The sequence below is a fragment of the Nipponia nippon genome, unplaced genomic scaffold (assembly GCF_047370975.1).
Source record: "Nipponia nippon isolate SJK-2023a ecotype South Korea unplaced genomic scaffold, ASM4737097v1 scaffold_26, whole genome shotgun sequence".
In the NCBI taxonomy this organism is placed as follows: domain Eukaryota; kingdom Metazoa; phylum Chordata; class Aves; order Pelecaniformes; family Threskiornithidae; genus Nipponia; species Nipponia nippon.
In genome coordinates, this window is record NW_028262343.1 from 3,349,954 (window position 1) to 3,369,733 (window position 19,780).

The 19,780-nt window shown below is 46.4% G+C and overlaps 1 protein-coding gene across 3 annotated transcripts; it reads left to right on the forward strand.

The window, feature by feature from the left end:
- On the forward strand, nucleotides 1–19,565 carry LOC148055164 (uncharacterized). 3 transcript variants are annotated; one of them, XM_087762604.1, is made up of 4 exons: nucleotides 1–525; nucleotides 4,976–5,050; nucleotides 17,138–17,307; nucleotides 18,651–19,565. In XM_087762604.1, the coding sequence occupies exons 1-4, from the start codon at nucleotides 502–504 to the stop codon at nucleotides 18,784–18,786; spliced, it is 405 nt and encodes a 134-aa protein (XP_087618730.1). In that variant the 5' UTR covers nucleotides 1–501; the 3' UTR covers nucleotides 18,787–19,565. The 3 variants fall into 3 exon arrangements, 1 of the variants encoding a protein (XP_087618730.1); XR_015705855.1 differs by lacking the exons at nucleotides 4,976–5,050; nucleotides 17,138–17,307; nucleotides 18,651–19,565 and adding exons at nucleotides 2,444–2,547; nucleotides 2,999–3,824; XR_015705854.1 differs by lacking the exons at nucleotides 4,976–5,050; nucleotides 17,138–17,307; nucleotides 18,651–19,565 and adding an exon at nucleotides 2,999–3,858.
- Nucleotides 19,566–19,780: the final 215 nt, after the last annotated feature.

The following is a 19,780-nucleotide window of genomic DNA, read 5'->3' on the forward strand; positions in this document are numbered from 1 at the left end:
TCTGGCACCTCTGGTATGGAGGGCAGTCAGCCTCCTCCGCCTAGCTCCATGCTCAGGTGTGCAGCCCTGCAGAGAGCTAGTCTGCAGTCTGACCTGGGTTTTCCTGAGAAAATCAAGAAACCCCAGAGATCGGTCCTCCCTTCCATGTCCCCCCTTCAGGGTTTGGCCCTTTGATGGCGGTGATGCATGCAGAGAGCTGAGCATCTCCCAAGGTCATGTGTAGTAAAGATAAGGGCTGGCGACCGGAAGATCACGCGCTGTACGGAAAGAGTTAAGGGTCGACCCTCCCTTGTCTCCGCCCCTTATAACATGACACGCCTACTGCTGGGAGTATAAAGGTAAACTACTGCGCAATAAACATTGAAGCTGAACACCCACACTGTGTGTGCTGACTGTTCCTTCCCCAACCCCGGGTCGGCTGGAGATCCGCCGGTATAACCTTGATATGTAACGAACGCTACATAGTGGTGACCCCGACGTGATCGGCTGCAGGTAGCAGCGATGGAGCTCGCAGAACTCGTAAAGGTACTAAAGTCGGTAGCGACGGAGGTGGGCGAGGATGGGGCGATAAGGAAAAGGCCCACGGGCGACTGCATCCAATGGATGCTACGCCGGGGAGTGCTCGGTGCTCCCACAGAAGTTTTTGGACACCTCAAATTGGGGGAAAATACGCAACGAGCTGACAGAAGCGATCATAAGCAATGCTGGAGGAGCCAGTGACCGGCTTCGCGCCTGGGGAACAGTAGAAAGGGTGCTCAAGAAGGGGTTTGCGGCAAAGCGGAGCTGGCTTGCCGCACGTAGCGCGCTGATGGGGCATGAAGTTCCTGGGAACAAAAAGCCAACGGGTTTAGTCTCGGAGGGGACACAGGCTGGCTGGGAGGGAGCACAGCCAGGGAGGCTGACCCAGACTGGCCAGAGGGCTATTCCATACCATATGACATCATGCTCAGCATATAAAGCTGGGGGAAGAAGAAGGAAGGGGGGGACGTCTGGAGTGATGGCGTTTGTCTTCCCAAGTAACCGTTACGCGTGATGGAGCCCTGCTTTCCTGAGGATGGCTGAACACCTGCTTGCCTATGGGAAGTAGTGAATGAATTCCTTGCTTTGCTTTGCTTGCGCACGCGGCTTCTGCTTTACCCATTAAACTGTCTTTAGCTCAACCCATGAGTTTTCTCACTTTTACTCTTCTGATTCTCTCCCCCATCCCACCGGGGGGGAGTAAGCAAGCGGCTGTGTGGGGCTTAGTTGCTGGCTGGGGTTAAACCACGACAGTTTTTTTTGGCGCCCAATATAGGGTACAAAGGGTTCGAGATAACGACAGATTTAATTGGAACGTGCTAGATCGAAGTTATAGCAGGTATTGCTGTTTAGCTATTAATCGGCAGGCTTCTGTGCTTGCCATGGGGCTTGCTTGCCTTACTGTATATTAGAGTCTAATGTTCGTTAGTGGCTGCTTTTTGCTTTCGCTGCTTGCTGTACTGCTGAACTGCTTATCATCTTACTCCGCTGTGCCTGGGAACATTTTGATAACAGCAATGGCTATGTGCCTGGGCTGGCAGATGGCCAGGGCATCTCTGCTGTTTTTCTGTACTGCTGTACTGGACAGGCTGGAACTCCAGTGTGAACTCGAGTTGAAGGGGTGGCCTGTGGGGCACAGACGGGGCCGTCGTTACTGGGGACTGAGCCAACGGAGGAAGGGGAGGCGCAGGGAGGCTATGGCGCAGCAGGAACAAAGGAGTCGGGAAAGGTGTTCCCGTTACGAGTGGGGAGTCTAGAGCAGCCGCCCACAGAACCTTCGGCACCTTCTGCACCAGCGGATCTGCCACCTACTCAATACCCCTGGGGCGAGTTGCAACAATGTGTGGAAAGGGAGCTGACTGATAGGTTGCTGGATTGGGTCCCGGGGGCCAATGTGGGATCCCAGCGGTATTGCGAACTACGTGAAGGAAGATGGCGGGAAGGAGAAAAGGAGGGCAAGACACCATCACCTTCTGAAGACGCCCCGTTGCATCCCAGTGATCGACGGGTGCTGGACACACAGAGAGCAGAGCGCAGGAAAAGATCTGAGGAACAAGGAGAACCGGCGTCACGGCTGATGACATCTAGGGGGGGTGGTAGGGCTCCCCCGGCACTGCCAGTGATACCTGAGCTACCAGAGGGACCCCTTACCCCTGGGGCAGTGGGAAAGCGAACTGGTATTACTTTGCAAGGTGCTCGCTCTGTGATTGTTGCTTATCCTGTGTGTTCCAAAGGTCCCCTCTGGGAGGCAGGGGTAAACCCTCGAGGGTTGCAGCCCAACCAAATATGGCAGTCTGATGTTACGATTTATGAACCCTTTAATCCACATAAGTATCTGCATGTCACAGTTGATACCTGCAGTGGAGTTATTTTAGCCACTATGCATGCTAAACAAAATGCTCTCGCAGTTATTTTACATTGGCAGGACTGTATGGCGCAACTTGGCATCCCACAAAAAATTAAAACAGATAATGGAGCGGCATATGTCAGCAAGAAGACAAAGGACTTTTGCGCACGCTGGGATATTCAGTTGAGTCATGGCATTCCCTACAACAGTATGGGCCAAAGCATTGTAGAACGCGCGCATCGCACATTAAAAGGGTTACTCGACCGACTTAGGGAGGGGGAAAAGATAAGCCCAGGAACAGGGGTTCCCCCTCCCCTTGACCCTCCCTTATTTCGGGCACAGCGTCTGTTGACGACGGCACTAATTACCTTAAATCATACCATTCGAGGGAACACCTATAAAACCCAGACTGCAACCCAGGCACATTTCCGGCTCGATGAGAACGAAGGGCCTTACCCTTTGGTTCAAGTACGGGACCTGCAAACCCGTGAATGGAGGGGCCCGTATTCCCTCCGTTGCCTGGGACGTGGGTATGCGTGTGTGCAAACCGAGAAAGGGACGCTAGAATGGGTACCCAGTCGAAATATTCGACCGTATAAACATTAATCAATTTATTGAGTCTTATCTTGACAGGTTACCATTTCCCTATGCATCCTGATGGTGTGGGGGAGCAATGAGGGAGCCGCGACGAAATACTGACTGGATTGGGCAAAATCCATGAACGTAACGGATGCGTGTCTGTATATGCCGGCTATTGGACAAGCCTCTACCTGTCTATTGTTCACCCCCCTACTTCACTAGAGATAAGGAGGACAGTTGCTGCCACAAGTCAAACCAGAGCTCCACTATCCCAGGCTTACAAAACTGGAATGTTAATAACGCCCAAACTTTTAATAACCGGGCTCATAGTCTTGTTACTTGTTCTTGACCTTGTTGTGCTATTACCCTGTCTGTTACGCTTAATTATGCATTCTATGAGTCGTATATTAAGAAGTCTTACCACATATCGATTATTTTACGCGCAGCTTCCCCAGCGAGATCCAGAGCTACTGGAGCTAAGGGAGGGGGAAATGTAGTAAAGATAAGGGCTGGCGACCGGAAGATCACGCGCTGTACGGAAAGAGTTAAGGGTCGACCCTCCCTTGTCTCCGCCCCTTATAACATGACACGCCTACTGCTGGGAGTATAAAGGTAAACTACTGCGCAATAAACATTGAAGCTGAACACCCACACTGTGTGTGCTGACTGTTCCTTCCCCAGCCCGGGTCGGCTGGAGATCCGCCGGTATAACCTTGATATGTAACGAACGCTACAGTCATGTGTGTGATTTGCTAAAAAGTTTAGCGGAGGGAGCACATACAGCAAGGACCAGCGAAGTGATGTGGTTTCATAGGGAGCCGAGTCAGGGACTGAACCTCAGTCCTAGGCCAGTGGTTTAACCACAAGGTCAATTCCTCATTCATTACGACTTTACTTTAATAATAAAACTGAAATAAATACTTGAAATTGTCTCAGAGAATTTTTTGCAACTTTCCAGTCAGAATTAATTAGGTGCTATGAATAGAGCACCTGAACCATTAGAAATGATTCACTACTTTCCTTCCTAAGGATGTAAATTAACACATGTTCTGTTTTACTGACAAAGTGAATTCTGCTTTAGGAAACTCATGAAGCATGGCTAATGTGAGTAGAGACAAATGCATGATGCTAACTTTCTGTCCGAAAACAGCAGCTTCAGTTAGCTCTTATTTTATATCAATCATCTTCCCTCCCCTGTGACAGTCCTGAGTAACAAGGAACACATGCTGCTGGGAAGCTGAACCACACAAACGTCTTTCAACAGCATTTTGCCTCAAATTTCCCCCTTCCCCAGCATGACTGAAGGCAGCAATTACAGAGTCAAAATCACATAAACATCACCAATAAAAATACTGTCCTCTCCAACCTCCTGGATGATATGGAGATAAAAACATTGATGGTCAGTCTACACCAGCCCACCTATATTTTCTAACACTAGTAGAAAATTGAAAAGAACTGGTAATGCAGGCATAGGGAGATGATGGAGACATGGTGAATTCAAGGTAATACACGGTCTAAGCCCTGTGACCTGCTTCCCCACCCTCCTGCCTCCCTCCCAGATACTGCCCAGGGGCTTAAAAAACAAGCCCCTGGGCATGTGTTAAAAAAAAAAAAAGTGCTTAAAAAACCCTATATTTGGTCTATGTTCCAGCAGACTGCCTCACTGTATCTGGCTTTGTGGTGGTATAAGATGTGTACGGCCCATGAGTAAGCGCTTGGACCCATGTTCAGGAGCCCAGGCTCTTGACTATGGAGGACTGCAGATGTATGGGCTTGAAACGATGTGGATGGTGGGCAAGCCCAGCCTCGCGAACAAGCCTTGCCCGATGCTTAATTCATAGTACAGGCATATTCAGAAAGCTCTCCGTGCTGACAGAGATAAATGGAAGCTGTAGGAAAGTGATAGAAAGCAAAGTTCAGGCTACTCTCTGTGGGTGATATTCCTCTTCATGTTTTATTTCCAGTTATTTTATAATTAAACCATAAATTGAAGGCAGAATTCACATTACACATTCATCTCCTCTTCTGCAGGCCCCTGGGGGACATCTGGTCTACTTTATCAGGATGCAGAGTGGAGGGTTTCTGACCACTGTTGAGCTGTTGTGTGTACGTATATGTAATGCTTGAACAGGCAGGTGTTTTCTTTTATGTTGTCCTGGGATCTATCAGGCTTTTTTCCCCATACTATTACTTGTTAACCATCGTACTGGTATTCCTCAGGTCCTGTTTTGACAAGATGTATAATAGAGCCCGATCCCTAGAGAACTAGGACTTATGCTGAGGATACATTTTTGCCCATATTGGAACATAGGGTTGAATAAAAGACTTTTTTGGATTTAAAAAATATTGTTATGAAAGCAGGTAAGGTGAGGAGAAGAGGGAAGAAAAATAAAAAGGCACTGTGAACAAAGAAACATTTTCATTGCCAAAATCATAACTAGTAACGATAGATAAGTTGTCTAGAATGACTTTCCAACCACTGAATTGTTAATTAAGCCTGAATGAAACTCCCTGCTATTGAGGCATTTAGGATGGTCTTAATCTATGTGGATTCTCTATTGCCTAGTAGTTGGGTCAAACTCACACTGAAGACTTTTCCCTAGTGGGACGCCAGTCTGGGTCTCTCTCCTCTACCTGGCTGCATATTTTCACAAAACTCTAGGAACTGAATGTCTCTAGGACCTCTACTGCTTTGTCAGTAGCTAAGGCTGGCCAACAAGTAAAAATATCTTAGGAGGGGATCAACGCAAAGCCAATGAAATTACCTGTAGGCACTGCTTAGGAAAGCAGGCTGGTAGAAAAGTACACATCCAGCAGCAGTGAACCTAGCTAGTAAATTAAGTGGTGAACACACCTGGGCACCGGACTGAAGTGTCTGCATTGTAAAATGGTTTGACTGGCTCCTGCCATGTGTGGCCTTGGACAGTGGGTTCCCTCGGGCTGTCTTGGAGTATGGGTTTTGTTCTGGCCCCAAGGAAACTCATCAGCATTACTCACAGCTTATTTACTCTGTGAGATTTCATGGGTTGGAGGCAGGGTGCAATGGAGGGTGGCTGGCTGGCTTAAGGAGGGAGGTGCATGGAGTTGCTGGGGGCCAAATGAGGTAGCTTGTTCTGGTGTCGTGGAAGGAAGGGAACCTAAGTGATAAGTCCTTGTTGGAGAAGCAATGGAAATGAAAACCAAAGGAAGAAATGCACTGGGGGATTGCAAGGAAAAGAGCAGTTGAATTAAGATGGAGGTGCTCTGACAAATTTCTTTCATAATCTGGTTCTGCCTACAGCTCTGAGCTCATATTTTTGTAATCCCCAGCTTGCTTCATCTGCTCCCACTTGCACTCTGGCAAGGCTGAATGTTTTCATGGCTGGGCTACGGAGTACCAGGCTCTTTGGCACAGCTGGTGGCTGGGATCAAGGCTTGCATTGCATTCTGGCTTGGCAGGCTGTGCTTCCCCTCACTGCAAATCCTTTTGGCTTTTGCCACCCAGGGCTTGTTCTTTCTTGACTGAGCGTAGCCGGTGGATTTAATTGTCCCAATTAAAGCAGCACTGTTTCCCTCTCAAACGGACCAAGAGGAGCCTGTGGTGCAGAGGCTACAAACATGTTCTTTCTTACCTGACAAGTGAAAACCCTCTTATAGCAGAGCTTCCTTGCATTTTGGGGGGGTCTAAAGCACTGCAGCTGTATTTCACACAACCATCTAAGGCTCTCTGTTGCAGGCTGCAAAAAATAGCAAGAAAGGACATGGTCAGCAAGACAATTCCCCAGATAATTGCAGAAACATGTTTAATCTTATGTTGCTGTGAGCCTGTTGTTTGTTTCTTGATGCCAGTAGTCAGAACATTTATCATAACTGCTCTGAATTATCTCAACATGCCGTGATATCAGGTAGGGCGAGAGTCTCCCTTTGAAGTGACCTTTCTTTCAGTAGGTAGATTTAGCAAAGAAAAGGAGGAAGGATTTAGTCAAGGTTACTGGAACAGCCTGAGATCACTGAGCTCGCTTGGAGCAGATGCTCCTGCATGAATGGTTGCTTTGTGTGCACTCAGACAGCAGCAGCCGATGGGTAGCCCTGTAGGAGCATGGACGATGAAGGGCAAGATTTGACACTGGCATCCATGAGCACAGGTCCACTGAAACCAATGGAGTGGCCTATTGTACCAGGTCTGGATTTGGTAATGAGTGTAAAGACAGATGGAATGTGAAAGGAGATTACCAGAATTCAGGAAAAAGCACTGGGCTAAGTAGTTAGTCCATACTAGAGATGATCAAGCTGCTCCCTGTCTCCTGATAAACAATTATTGGGATTATGGGCTGAGGGAGATGTCATGTCTCAGTCCTTCTAGTGAAGCCTATTACCGAGGCTCATTTTTCTCATGTCCGGAGCAGCTGGAAGCACTTGAAATGTGCTATGACATGGAGAGCTTGAGTCTTACAGCCATTAAAACGCAGCCACGGGGCAGGCTGGAGGGATCGGCACTAGTTCTGCCTGTGCTCAGAGCTGGTCGGACACCAAGCAGCTCAGCCTGAGCGTGCAGTGGCAAGAGGCTCAGCCAGAGCAAGTACATGCTGCATGCATGTAGGATTATTAGCTTAGCTCAGCACCAGGCTAATGTGGCCATGAGCTTCCCAAATGCCATGGCTCACATCCTGCCAGGGAGGCAAAGCAGGCCTGTTCCTCCTTTTGATCTACCCCATAGGCATGTCTAATGTGTCTGGGACAATGCTGGTGAAAAATTGGCTTCAGCCTGGCAACTGCTGCAGATTCCCCCGTGCAGGTGAGGACGTCAGAGGAGTGATCCACCCTCACTGAAGAGATACACTGACCCTATAGCCTCCAGAGGTGCTGCCACCGGAGAAACCCGAAGATGCAGAGGGGACGGAGCGAGGAGGGTGGCAGGTCTCAGAGCCGCATTGCATACGAGGATCTGGGGAAAAGCCTGCTGATTTAATTGGAACAACTAATGCGTCTTACAGCTTTATATCCTCTGCAGCACCAAGAGAGCAACATGCCTTTGCCTGTATGTGTTCCTGTCAGGAAGTTTGGCATCAATACCATAATGGCTAAGACCCATCAGTTTTGCCCCTTTTTCCCCCAAAAAGAGGGCTGTTGTAGAAGCATTGATTTAAAATAATTTTCATGAAAATGGCATCCTGGACAGAGAGGAGAGATGCCATGAAGGGCTCCTTTGAGGGGCCGGTGGCTGTCTGCGTTCACCCTTTATTGAACTCTGTAGAAAATCTACATGGGAAAGGGATATTTTGGATGTTCCTCATAAAAGAAGCTTCACCTGGAGTTTGCGCCCAATTAGAAAGCCCAAGCCTGAGAGGCAAAGTGGCAGGAAACCAAACTCCAGTAGTTCAGAGGCTCCTGTTGCTACTTCTCCCTCCCTCTCTCTCTTCAATGGATGGTGCAGACCTGGGAGCGGGTTTGGCTGGCAGCACGCAGGCATCCTGGCATGTTTGGTTTGAAGGAGCTGAACCACACGGAGAAGCTTGCCTCATTTGCAGCATGCTACCACGTTGGGGGCATGCTGTGAGCTGGGCTCAGAGGCGCTGGCCCAGAGGAGGATGAGGCCCAGGAGTGAACCCGGGGGGGGATGGAGCGGGTTTGGCTGCTGAAGTCATGGAAGAGCCAACCCCATCTTACTGACTTGTTTCCTTTTTTAGGAGCACTCCTATAAAATGTAGCTCACTGAAGGACATTGTCCCATTTGCCTAAATGTTTTGACACTGTTAGTTATTATCAGATTTTATTGGTGCTCTTCGAGGTTTCGTTGGTTCATGGAGACCAAGCCCTCAGGGCATATGACAAGGGATATGAGCTAGAAAAACAAGCGGCCTTGTACTGCAAGAAGTTATGTTTCTTTACTGTAAACATGTGGAAATTCTTTGCTAAAAACCCAATATGGGAAAAGCAAACTTTGATGAAAACTAGATCAAGGAATGACTGAGCCAATACAGTTCATATGAAAATCAAAAATAATACTCAAAATAAAGAAAGCCAGGAGCTTTCTTGGCTGTCTTGCAATGATCAGGAACATTTTAATTGTGAATGTAATTAGTTTGTGTTTTTCTTGAGGTTTGCAGAATTCTAGCTAGCCTTTTTGTTCTCCTTTTTGCATCTCTATGTTTCTTGTTTTTAGACATTACCACAGAAAAACCCAAGTGTTATGAGAAAGATTGATGTTATTATATTTCTTGCCAGACTGAAATGAGGAATTTTCAGAATTTTTCCTGGAAGAAAAGGAATGTGATGTTGACATTTTTCTAAATCAGATAGTTTTGGATGCTTCAAAACTATGCCTCAGGCTACTGGTTGCTCTGCAAATAAAAACGCAGGACTCCGTAGGCTGGAATATTGAGCTACCTGTTTTGCTGAACCCTACATTGCACACGTAACTATTTAACAGGGACTGAATTCCCAGAGACAACTTCCCATTTACATTACAGTCTCTTCACCACCTTGGTAGTGCAAACAGATACTTACGCTGACATATGTACGTACACACAGCTGCACGCGCAGCTACACAGAAATGTACGCATGCATTTATCCCTAAAATGCATGCATATTATATCTATATCTAGATATATTTTTTATAAGGGAATCTAGATATCAAGTACAAAACTTTTGTTTTACACGTAATGATTGTGGTGATCTCCTCTTGACACCAGTGGAAGATTGGTCATGAAAAGAGTCAAGGGTCAGCCCCTTTTGTGATATCATAGAATCATAGAATAATTTAGGTTGGAAAAGACCCTTAAGATCATCAAGTCCAACCGTAAACCTAGCACTGCCAAGTCCACCACTAAACCATGTCCCTAAGCACCATGTCTGCACGGCTTTTAAATACCTCCAGGGATGGGGACTCAACCACTTCCCTGGGCAGCCTGTTCCAGTGCCTGATTAGCCTTTCAGTCAAGAAATTTTTCCTAATATCCAATCTAAACATCCCCTGGCACAACTTGAGGCCATTTCCCCTTGTCTTATCACTTGGTACTTGGGAAAAAAGACTGACCCCCACCTCAGTACAACCTCCTTCAGGTAGTTGTAGAGAGCAATAAGGTCTCCCCTCAGCCTCCTCTTCTCCAGACTAAACAACCCCAGCTCCCTCAGCTGCTCCTCATAAGACTTGTGCTCTAGACCCTTCACCAGCTTCATTGCTCTTCTTTGGACACGCTCCAGCAACTCAATGTCTTTCTTGTAGTGAGGGGCCCAAAACTAAACACAGTACTCAAGGTGCGGCCTCACCAGTGCCAAGTACAAAGGGACAATCACTTCCCTAGTCCTGCTGGCCACACTATTCCTGATACAAGCCAGGATGCTATTGGCCTTCTTGGCCACCTGGGCACACTGCTGGCTCATATTCAGCCAGCTGTCAACCAACACCCCCAGGTCCTTTTCCTCCGGGCAGCTCTCCAGCCACTCTTCCCCAAGCCTGTAGCATTGCATGGGGTTGTTGTGACCCAAGTGCAGGACCTGCCACTTAGCCTTATTGAACCTCATACAATTGGCCTCGGCCCATCGATCCAGCCTGTCCAGATCCCTCTGTAGAGCCTTCCTACCCTCCACCAAATCAACACTTTCACCCGACTTGGTGTCATCTGCAAACTTACTGAGGGTGCACGTGATCCCCTCATCCAGATCATCAATGAAGATGTTGAACAGGACCGGCCCCAACACTGAGCCCTGGGGAACACCACTCGTGACTGGCCGCCAACTGGATTTGACTCCATTCACCACCATTCTTTGGGCCCAGCCATCCAGCCAGTTTTTTACCCAGCAAAGAATACGCCCGTCCAAACCATGAGCAGCCAGCTTCTCCAGGAGAATGCTGTGGGAAACAGTGTCAAAGGCTTTACTAAAGTCCAGGTAGACAACATCCACAGCCTTCCCCTCAACCACTAAGCGGGTCACCTTGTCATGGAAGGAGATCAGGTTAGTCAAGCAGGACCTGCCTTTTATAAACCCATGCTGACTGGGCCTGATCACCTGGTTGTCCCACATGCGCTGCATAATGGCACTCAAGATGATCTGCTCCATAACCTTCCCCAGCACTGAGGTCAGACTGCCAGGCCTGTAGTTCCCCTGATCGTCCTTCCGACCCTTCTTGTAGATGATGGGCATCACATCATTGGCTAACTTCCAGTCAACTGGGACCTCCCCGGTTAGCCAGGACTGCTGGTAAATGATGGAAAGTGGCTTGGTGAGCACTTCCGCCAGCTCCCTCAGTACCCTTGGGTGGATCCCATCTGGCCCCATAGACTTGTGTGTGTCTACGTGGTGTAGCAGGTCGCTAACCATTTCCCCTTGGATTATGGGGGCTTCTTTCTGCTCCCCGTCTCTGTCTTCCAGCTCAGGGGGCTGGGTACCCCGAGAACAACTGGTCTAACTCTTAAAGACTGAGGCAAAGAAGGCATTAAGTACCTCAGCCTTTTCCTCATCCTCTGTCACTGTTTCCCCCCGCATCCAATAAAGGATGGAGATTCTCCTTAGCCCTCCTTTTGTTGCTAATGCATTTATAGAAACAGTTTTTTATTGTCTTTTACAGCAGTAGCCAGTTTAAGTTCCATTTGGGCTTTGGCCCTTCTAATTTTCTCCCTGCATAACCTCATGATGTCTTTGTAGTCCTCCTGAGTTGCGTGCCCCTTCTTCCAAAGGTCGTAAACTCTCTTTTTTACGCCTGAGTTCCAGCCAAAGCTCTCTGTTCAGCCAGGCCAGTCTTCTCCCCACCAGCTCATCTTTTGGCACATGGGGACAGCCTGCTCCTGTGCCTTTAAGACTTCCTTCTTGAAGAATGTCCAGCCTTCCTGGACCCCTTTGCCCTTCAGGACTGCCTCCCAAGGGACTCTGTCAACCAGGCTCCTAAACAGGCCCAAGTCTGCCCTCCAGAAGTCCAAGGTAGCAGTTCTGCTGACCCCCCTCCTTACTCCTCCGAGAATTGAAAACTCTATCATTTCATGATAGCTATGCCCAAGATGGCCTCCAACCACCACATCACCCACCAGGCCTTCTCTGTTCATAAACAACAGGTCCAGCGGGGCCCCTTCCCTAGTTGGCTCCCTCACCAGCTGTGTCAGGAAGTTATCTTCCACACACTCCAGGAACCTCCTAGCCTGTTTCCTCTCTGCTGTATTGTATTTCCAGCAGGCATCTGGTAAGTTGAAGTCTCCCATGAGAACAAGGGCTAGCAATCGTGAGACTTCTCCCAGCTGCTTATAGAATACTTCGTCTGCCTCTTCATCCTGGTTGGGTGGTCTATAAGAGACTCCCACCATGATATCTGCCTTGTTGGCCTTCCCCCTGATTCTTACCCATAAACACTCAACCCTTTCATCACCATCTTGACGCTTTAGACAATCAAAACATTCCCTAACATACAGCGCTACCCCATTGCCTCTCCTTCCTTGCCTATCCTTTCTGAAGAGCTTATAGCCATCCATTGCAGCACTCCAGTTGTGTGAGTCATCCCACTATGTTTCCGTGATGGCAACTATGTCATAGTTTTCCTGCTGCACAATGGCTTCCAGCTCCTCCTGTTTGTTGCCCATGCCTGTGCATTGGTGTATATGCTCTTAAGTTGGGCCATTGATCCCGCCACATTTTTTGGGGGAGAAGCCCTAATTCCTATGTAACTGTTCTCAGGTGCTTCCATGGTTTCTAATGCATTGACAACACTTGCATCTTTCCTGCCTCATGGATCTCCATCCCCTACCTCCACTGAGATGGCTAAGGTGCTCTGCGTGTTAGTACAGAGACATTTCAAATGTGCTCCAGTGCACTCAGTACATCGTGGAGCAGACTGAAGGACCTTGGTAGCACACCGCCCCTCAAACATTGGCTTATCACTAGTGAGCCTGGTTTTATCCCTTTCCCCCTTCAAATCTAGTTTAAAGCTCTTTCAATGATGAGCCCTGGTAACTCTTCTGCAAAGATCCTTTCCCCACTTCGAGAAAGGTGTATCCCATCTGTTGCCAGCAGGCCTGGTGTCATGTAGACTGACCCATGATCAAGAAACCCAAAATTCTGCCAGTGACACCAGTCTCAGAGCCAGGTATTGATCAGCTGGGCCTTCCTGTTTCTTCCAACATCATTCCCTGCAACTGGAAGGACAGAGGAAAACACTACTTGTGCTCCTGAACCCTTAACCAGTTGTCCCAAGGCCCTGAAGTGTCTCTTGATTGCCTTTGGACTTCTTATTACAACTTCATTGCTGCCTACCTGAAAAATCAATAATGGATAATAATCCGAGGGCCGTACCAGGGTAGGAAGTTTTCTCTTCACATCTTTAACCCAGGCCCCAGGGAGGCAGCAAACTTCCCTAAGAAGTGGGTCCAGTTGGCATATTGGGCCTTCTGTTCCCCTCAGAAGAGAGTCTCCTGTGACAATAACCCATCTTTTTTTCTTAGTGAAAGTGGTTTTGATGCAGGGTGTGGGCTGATCTAACCTCGGCAACACCTCCAACCTAGATGGACCATTGTCCTCGTCATTGTTTGGTTCCATTTGCAGAGTCTTATACCTATTATGCAAGGGCACCTGGGAAGGTGAGGTAGTCACAGAGAAGATGCTCCTGTTGCTCCAGGCAGGAACTTGTTGCCATTCCCCCCTATCCCTTAAGTCACTGTGTTCTGCTGGGTGGAGAGACGATAGGGAATCCTCCTTATCATGTGTCCTGCCTGCCTGACAGGCCTGTCCCACGGAAGTTAAGTTGCGGTACCAGTAGTCTATCTCCTCTCAGACTCCCTGATACTCCTCAACCTACTCACCTCCTCTCAGAGCTCTTCCACTAAGCTGAGGAGTTCCTCTACCTGGGTGCGCCTCTCAGAGGTGTACTCACTACTGCTGTCGGGTACTGGCATAAGAGTAGGGCAGACCCTGCAGCCTGACACCTGGGTGGCAGCATGTTCCCATCGGAGCTCTGTCTGCGAAGCTGCGTCAGTCACGGCGGGTGCAGAGTTTAGAGAGGGCATAGCTTTCTGCTGGGTAGATACCATTGCTCCCTGATCGAGCTGGCAGAGCTACAGTGCCCTTCCTGCACACCCTTCCATGCAAACTGCTGCACCCTGCCCCTGCTGACGCACTGAGTCCTGTTTGTGGCGCTCCTGGTCATTAGCACTCCCAAGGGTTTCTTTTATAGTTGTGGGGGGCTTGGCCCTGCCCAGGTCTCGTCAGCTGTTTGCGCGTGAGCTGAGGCCTCCTGGTGGGTCTCTCCACTCCCCTGAGGTTTCCCTGGTTCAGGAAAATCCCCCGTACACTGTTCTAGAGCACTCTGTTGCGGACTGTGCTTGCACCAGAGCTGCTCGCCTCCACGACTGAGTGCTAGTTTTGGTTACACTGTGTTTAAATCTCCTGCTGTTGCTCCTGGCCCCACCCAGGTCCTGTCAGCCGCTCTCGTGAAAGCTGCAGACTCCTGGTTGGGTCTCTGAGGTTTCCCCAGTTCAGAAAACCCCCTGTACATCATGCTAGAGCGCTCTGCTGTGGATCGTGCCAGCACCAGAGATGCTCGCTGTACTGTTAATACAAAAACCCTAGTCAAAATCCCAATCATATGGAAATCAATGGCAGTTCTGTCATTAATTTCAGAGCAATGAGGATTTGGCCCAAAATTTCAATTTGCACTAACTCCTTAACAGTTTTGTCTATTAAATTTAAGTTGCCAGAGACTATAAGATAAACACTAGGGGTAAAAAAATGTAATGGTTTAATTTATTTCTGGGTCTATCAAACATTTGTGCTGGTAGTATTTTTATGTTATTAGTTTTCATTTTAAAATAAACAATAACACTGTGATGGGAGATCTCCTAATTTCCTGTTAATAGAGTTTAAATTGAAAAGCATTTTTCAGTGGGAGAGCTGCCCATTTAAATTACTGATGACAATTTTGTTCTATTTTTAAGCTCCTCTCTTCTGGCTGGAGATCCTTGAGTCATAAGACATTTATAACTTCTTTAACAATACATAACAACAGAATTGACACTTCCATATACATCTATAAAGATGTTAAAAGTGTATTAATTATGGTTATAACAGAGAAAGGCAAAATCAACAAGTTATGAGAGACTCCCATTCACCTGCAGCCCCTTCCCAGCCCTGAAACCCTCATGTCTCTCTTCCCTGTGGTGGTGATGCACCCATGTCAGCCCGTGACCAGGCAAGCATAGGAATACATTAAATGAGAGCCCTGGGAGAGCCGTGACCCTCAGTGAAGGGAGGTCAGGGCTGTCACCATGGCCCTGACTGCATAGCAGACCTGTGGGAACCGCAGTCCAAGTCCCACCTAATTTAGAGCAGGGGGGAAGAGAAGCTTGGGGACTGGGAGATGACACCTCTCCAGTGTCCTGTTGCTCTGAGGTGGCCTGGGCTGTGCAGTTGGATCCCCAGGCAGCGCAACAGCGCTTGGGACAGCACCTTGGCCTAATACACCTGGGATAACTGCATGAGCTAATACAGCAGTGAGACCCATAGATATTAGAAATCTCTAGTTTAGGTGTATATACTTTATCTTTCCCTCCTTGGAATCAGAGATATACATGCATACATACATATCTGTATTCATATCTGTATCTCTATCCATGCACATATATGTATATGAGCCATGTGCTCAATAAGGGGTAGGTATTTCTTGCTACTGATGGAGCTGTGGGGATATCTGGTAGGCAGAGGGTTGGGAAAGGCAGGTAGTGGGCAGTGGTGCAGGGCATCGCAGGTCTATGCCAAGCCACAGGCACAGTAAACACTGAGTGTGAGGTCCTGGCCCTGCTGAAGTAAATGGAAAATCTCACACTGGCTCTAGAGCCGATATTTCACCCAGTATGAGCAAGACATTAAAAAGGAAATGATTAGAAAGGAGAAACCCTGGTAACCAGAGACCACGGAAAACAGGAAGAGTACATGACATCTTAATGAGGCTCTAGTTTAGCAACACATTTTATTCTCTTAGGTACTGATGTAGTGTAAGAGTGATTCCTCTACTCCAAATTTATCTGCTTTATTGGTTTTTTGTCACTGCCATAAGTTTATCAATTTTTTTTTTTTTTTAACAGTGATACCATAAGAGGCCTCTAAAGCTCAAAACATGTAGCGAGTAAACTCTTCTGCATTAATTTTTCTTTGCAACTCAGGCTCCTATGTTTAAATTTGGTGTTTCAAGGTGCACTTTGAGGCTTGTTGTAGCTTTATAAATGGCCATTATGAGATAATAGGAATGGGAGAATTCTGTTCTCGAGGATCATTTTTGATGTTACTCTGATTTGAGATTATTACCACAGTATGTTGCATCAGCCATGCTGGATATGCAGTAAATGACCTTGACTGTTAGGAAGCCATTAATCAACAAATCATCAACAAGATAAAACTTAGCATCTCCTCTTGTGCATTTGGATGTGAAGGCCAGCACCTGATTGTTCCTGAACTGCTATAATCAGAAGAAAAATGCTGCTGACTTCCTGGTGAGTTAGTGCAGTTTTGTTTTCATGGTAACACGTTTTCCTGCTGAGGACGTGAAATCCTGTGGGCTGATATGAGAGAATGTTTTGCTGGCTGCTCACCAGTTGTCAAGGAAATTCAGAGGCTGGAATTTCTTGATTCTATGGATATGAACAAATTGTTTGGAAGAGCTTGCCTGGGGCCTTAAACTGAAGGCAAATGCAAAAGCAGCTTTGCTTGGAATAGTGATTTTTAAGCATGAAGAAGCATCAAAAAACAGTGTAGTATGTGCTTCTGCTAAAGCAGTTGAGGGTTATTATGTCTCCCATTCTCAAGAGGTGCAGGTAGACAAGGGAAGCATGTTTAATCATCTTGGAGTGGGAGATTAATATTTACAATCTGTTGTTTTTTGGTTTTGCTGGTCCAGAGCACTGGCTGCTTCAGTGATTCCCTTCATTATAGCTCCAAGCTCAGCTCAATTTTCCTGTCATATATATTTGTATTTTACCTTTAGTAGAGTTAGATTTTAAAATAAGTATTGGTTTTTGAAATATTTCTGCTGTTTATGAGAATGCCTTAGTTAAACTAGCAGATATGTCTGATAGAACAGGGAGAGTATCAGGAAAACTTGACATGACCAGCCTTGAAATGTGGTACTCAAGCCTGTAACACGACCCAGTGAGATGCACTCACCCCGATATATTTTTAAAATACTTGAGAGTCAAACTCTCAGTCAATGCAGGTTTGTGCACCTCTTTCTTACATTTGCAGTTTGCATTGTCTGTAAACATCTACTCATCCATGCCAAACTCTCAAGACATCCCCTCTGTTCCTCCTGATATCTTCGGATTTCTTTCAATACTGTACAATGTAGAAGTGAGACTCAGACCCTGTCTTGCCTGTGCTCACAGTGCAATTCTTGGAGGAGCCAGATTCACCAGGTAACTGAAAATCTCTGTAACGGAAGGAGCACAGGGAATTTGTCCTTTGTTTCCAGCAGGAATATACCAAAGAAAACATCACATTTTATTTTCTAAGTACCTATGTCTCACTTTCTTTATGTAGTTAAATAATTTGCAATGAATGATATGTATAATCCACTTTATCTGCTATTGTATGATGCATTGCAAATGAGCAATTTTTAGGACAGGGACTGTTGAATTGTTATGTATGTGCATACAGTGTGTAATAGGATGGGGCGTGGTTTCTAAGGGTTACCACAGTAGGTATACATCCTCCATGCCTGGTAAATCTGGGTCTCAAATCATAATATTTACTAAAGAAATGACACAATACTATGTCCATACTGCCGTGTGGGAGACTTTTGAAACAAAAACCACAGCACCCCCTAGAACAAACACACCATATTTAAGGGCACTACTAAGCATAATGTTTTGCATAACACACTTTAAAAACATGACATGTAGTACTCCTATTAGACATAAACCCACCCATGTTTATGTTTGGTGATGATGAGGAGAGGGACAATTAAGGTGTCTGGTGGTAATGACAGAGATCAGTTGGTAATTCAGCTAAGTTACAGTTTTGCTAATGTGCTCTGTAACTGGTGAGATTCTACTGTAAATCAGTGGATTGTATATGTCTGTGAGTACATGCATTAAACCAATAAAGGCTTGAGACAGTATTATTGGGTTGCCCTACGGGATGGTAAACCTACCTACTCCACTGACTGACATAGGAGCTCAAGGAGATCAGTAGTAGGCAGGAAAGCTAAATCTTGGCCTTGCAAACACTTCTGCACGTGCTCAACTTTAAAGCTGTGTCTAGCTCTATTGGTGTTAGTGGCACTTCTCAAGGGCTTAGAGATAAGTTGATTTTTAAAAGCTTGCAGGTCTGTAGGCTAATAGCATCCTAGTATTGAACCATAGGAGAAGAAAAAAAATATATCACAAAATGTGCTGTATTAACTCAACAAATGTATTTAAGCTTTAATTATTTATCACATTTCAGAGTATATTAGTAAATTTTCTGTAATGTATTGATAATAGTAATGAAGTCTGGGTAATTCAAGATCTAATTACATCATCTTGCTATTAAGTCTTGCTTAGAAGAGAAAGCAGCAATATGAATTCAAACAACAAAATATGATTCAGCATAAAACTGCTGGTTGGACTAGATTTTTAAAAGTTTCAGGAATATTGAGTAGTAAGTATCTCTGCTTGTTTTAATAGATGGGATTATTTAGGTTAGTTGGATAACTTGGAGTATTGGCTTAATTACAGTATATGTGGTAAGAGACTGTTCTATAATTTGTATTTAAAAGGTATTTAGAACCAACCAGAAATCTCCCAAACCTGCTCCCCATCACTTTATTCATGGGAGAGTCATCACTGCCTTGCACAGACTGGACTGGCACAGCAGGAATGAGACACAGCATACACACGTTGTTGTGGGACTGACCGCCACAGCCATAAAAGCACCAGCTGTGGTTTGGCAGAGGACACTGCCAGCGTGTCTGAAAGGCTTGTCCTGGCTGGCCTGGGCGATGAGCACCATGAGGAAAAGGTCTCTGCCACAGCAGACCAAGGCCGGCTCCCCGAGGAGGCATCCTGGCTTCCCACCGAATTACCAGGGTGGTGAAAATGGCTGTCATAGCTGACAGGCAGCTGTGCTCATCTTGCGTCATCTACTTTGTGGCACTCTCCTTTACTTCCTCCCTAATGCTCTCATGGAGAGATCACCAACACGTGCTGATTATAAACGGATCAATAGACTATCATTAGGAAGATAGGACCTCCCTAGCTCATTGGCAATTATTTTATGATATTTCTGATTAATGATTCCATTTTAGCCATTTCAGTGCTCAGCAGACTTCATTTGTTAATGTGACTATTGGCAGGCCATGCCTTGCCTGAATCTGAGTAATTTTGAGTAACAAATGTGAATTAAAATCAATAGACATATCATTAGCATCCCAGTGCCATGAAAGATAATACAACCATTTCTCATGTGTTCAGTTTATTAAAATTTGTTAAAGAAGTGTCAAATATGTATGACAAGTAATGATGTTTTAATCTTTTGCCAAGGTAACAATTGAAAGTTGATTGATTCCATTCAGTAACTATAAAAATCAAAATGATGGAAGATTGTAATCAAGAAGATTTCTGTCTTATACTTTGTCATGCCTCCATGCAACATAAAATTCTAATTTGTAACATCTCTTTTATCTTGTATTGGGTTTACGTAGCAAGGATTGGGTAGTGGGGGGGGGGCTACAGGGGTGGCTTCTGTGAGAAGATGCCAGAACCTTACACCCACGTCCAATTGAGCCAGATCCAGCTGGCTCCAAGATGGACCCACCGCTGGCCAAGGCTGAGCCAATCAGTGACGGTGGTAGTGCCTCTGTGATAACATATTTAAGAAGGGAGAAAAACTGCTTTGCAAGAGTAGCTG